Below are 2,249 nucleotides of genomic sequence, written 5' to 3'. Positions count from 1 at the left end.
CAATACAGCTGTAACCAGAATTGTTTCGGGTATCACACTAAAATAAGATTCAAATTCAACTCATCAGTAGAAACAAGGTATTGGTACGGCATAAATACATTGTTATTTTTCACTTGGATCAATTTTGGTAATAGTCCAAGATTAACCACCAAAGGTTGTGAAAAGAGTTCGAGCATCAAAGGATATACAAAAAGATCCTGAAATTAGAACATGACTATAAGTTTGTGTTTTGCTGCTACTTGTGTAAAAATCTCAGAATTGATTCTGTTTTTTGTGAGGATCAACCTCAAAATCTGTACATCATATGTCTGATATTCTAACCCTGTGAAGCCAGGGAAGCATTCATTTACTTCTTTTCCTTGAATTTCTTTCAACTGACCTTTCTATATTCTTTCATTGAAAAGTATGTGCTATGTGAAACATAAATTTTTTTTATTTTATGACAATTCATATTAATAAGGGAAAACAATCAGTAGGTCGTACTAGGACAAGTTCAATTTCTATTCCCAGCAGATCTTTTGTATAGAACTTTGTCTGCAATATAGTTGATTTTTTCTTTGAATTTACGTTATCTCGCAGTCTTTGAATGCTACTTTTTATCATCTTCGTCCCTTTTCTTGTACAATGAGCATTCAACTGTTTTCACAACATGTTACAACTCTAAAGAACACGATGTTCACCATTCTACAATTACACCGATAAAGAAGAGAAAAGACGAAATAGAGATATTATCTTATCCTTATCGACTAGATGACTACTTCATATGAAGCTGGTCTTAGGGTCGAACATGTAAGATGGAATTGTTCTGAAGCATAAATAGTCATAAGGTGTAGTTTCGACATAAGAACAATACAATATATCAAGATAAATCAGTAGTAGATTCCAGATCACAGAAAACAGTATGTTGTACACTTTCATGATATTGCAAGTTCACTTGTCAAAGATTACTTGATTCAACTGACGAAATTGTCTTGATTTGATCACTTGGAGTTACCCATCCCTACAAATGCAACACAACTATCACGGGACAAAGAGATTCTTTGTGATCGGGATTTCCAATGAAAAAAGCATCTGAAAAGTTTCTACGTCGACGTTTTCGGAAAAAAAAATGACGACTAGTTGTTTCATCATACTATCATGAGGTAACAAATAAGTTCGTTTCAAAAATCACAAGATAAAGATTTGTCTCAAACAGGTACAAGCAAAATCGAAAATCGACCAGTAAAGTAACTCGATACTCTATTTGTTGTTCAAAATCAGGACCGCATATAGTTCTACTGAAAGTAATGTGCAGAAATAGTCGTAAGTGTGCAAATAATGCCCTTTTATTTTGTAAAGTCAACAATACAATTTTCCTGTATGGTAAAAAATAGGTCAAATTCGTACTTTTATGACGAAAACTATAATTAATATTCCATGTACCACTCAGTAGTACAGTATAACTTTCAATTGTTGTTGTTGTTGTTGTTTACAATTCCAAGTAACTAAAACAATGACACTTTTCCGCTCATGCCAACAACGAAGAAAACAGTAAAAGATAGAAGCAGGAATCGTTCTCTTTGTAGAATTGATGACTATGCCATACTGCACTAGGCTTGGGCTCATATTTGTTGTTGTTGCTGTTCTGGTTGAATTTCAAGTAGTGGCGAATGGTTTGATTTTGCTGCGATAATAGAAAAATGTTTTAGGTTCGTGTCAATGAGCAAACTACTTTGTTCGTCTGCGTATGCTTTCTAGGAATTGTATACCAAAAGTTGGAATTTATCTTCAGAGTCGAACCAAAAACTCTAGTCGGACACGATGACATCGATGTGTACACTTGTGCAACACTGTAGAAGTTCTACCCATCCTTCGTGAGTTTCTTTTAGAGCTACTTTGTATACTATCCAAACGCAAGCTGTTTGCACAAAATGTGAAGTTTCCTTTTCACTTTTTGACAGCTACAACTACCACTACTTTCAACAGCATGACTTTCAGTGTGTTGGAAAAAAACAGATCAGCAGCACTCTTGAAAAGGCAAATACTGTTATACACAAGTCGCCTTGTTTCCCATTCACACCGTACTACTACTGTTATCCTCCTCTTCAACTATATAAGTACCAAAGACGATTTGCAATAGATGCCTTTCAGAAACACCATCAATACTAGTTCCAACTTTATCACTCTTAATGTTCACATATCCTTTTAGACATATTTCACCCTCGGTAAATACGATAATTCATAAAACAAAGGCGTTTCTCAAAACGGAC

The 2,249-nt window shown here is 34.5% G+C and overlaps 1 protein-coding gene across 1 annotated transcript; it reads right to left on the bottom strand.

Annotated features, from left to right (window-relative positions):
• Positions 1-1,372: 1,372 nt before the first annotated feature.
• Positions 1,373-2,164, bottom strand: Gasu_62440 (uncharacterized protein; the record flags this gene model as incomplete). Its single annotated transcript, XM_005702570.1, has 1 exon — positions 1,373-2,164. A coding segment is annotated over one exon (111 nt), but the record flags the coding sequence as incomplete, so codon positions are not given.
• Positions 2,165-2,249: the final 85 nt, after the last annotated feature.

The sequence above is a fragment of the Galdieria sulphuraria genome (genome assembly GCF_000341285.1).
Source record: "Galdieria sulphuraria unplaced genomic scaffold scaf_124, whole genome shotgun sequence".
Classification (NCBI taxonomy): Eukaryota; Rhodophyta; class Bangiophyceae; order Galdieriales; family Galdieriaceae; genus Galdieria; species Galdieria sulphuraria.
The sequence above is the reverse complement of the archived record's forward strand: the minus strand, read 5'-3'. Positions and strand labels throughout refer to the sequence as shown.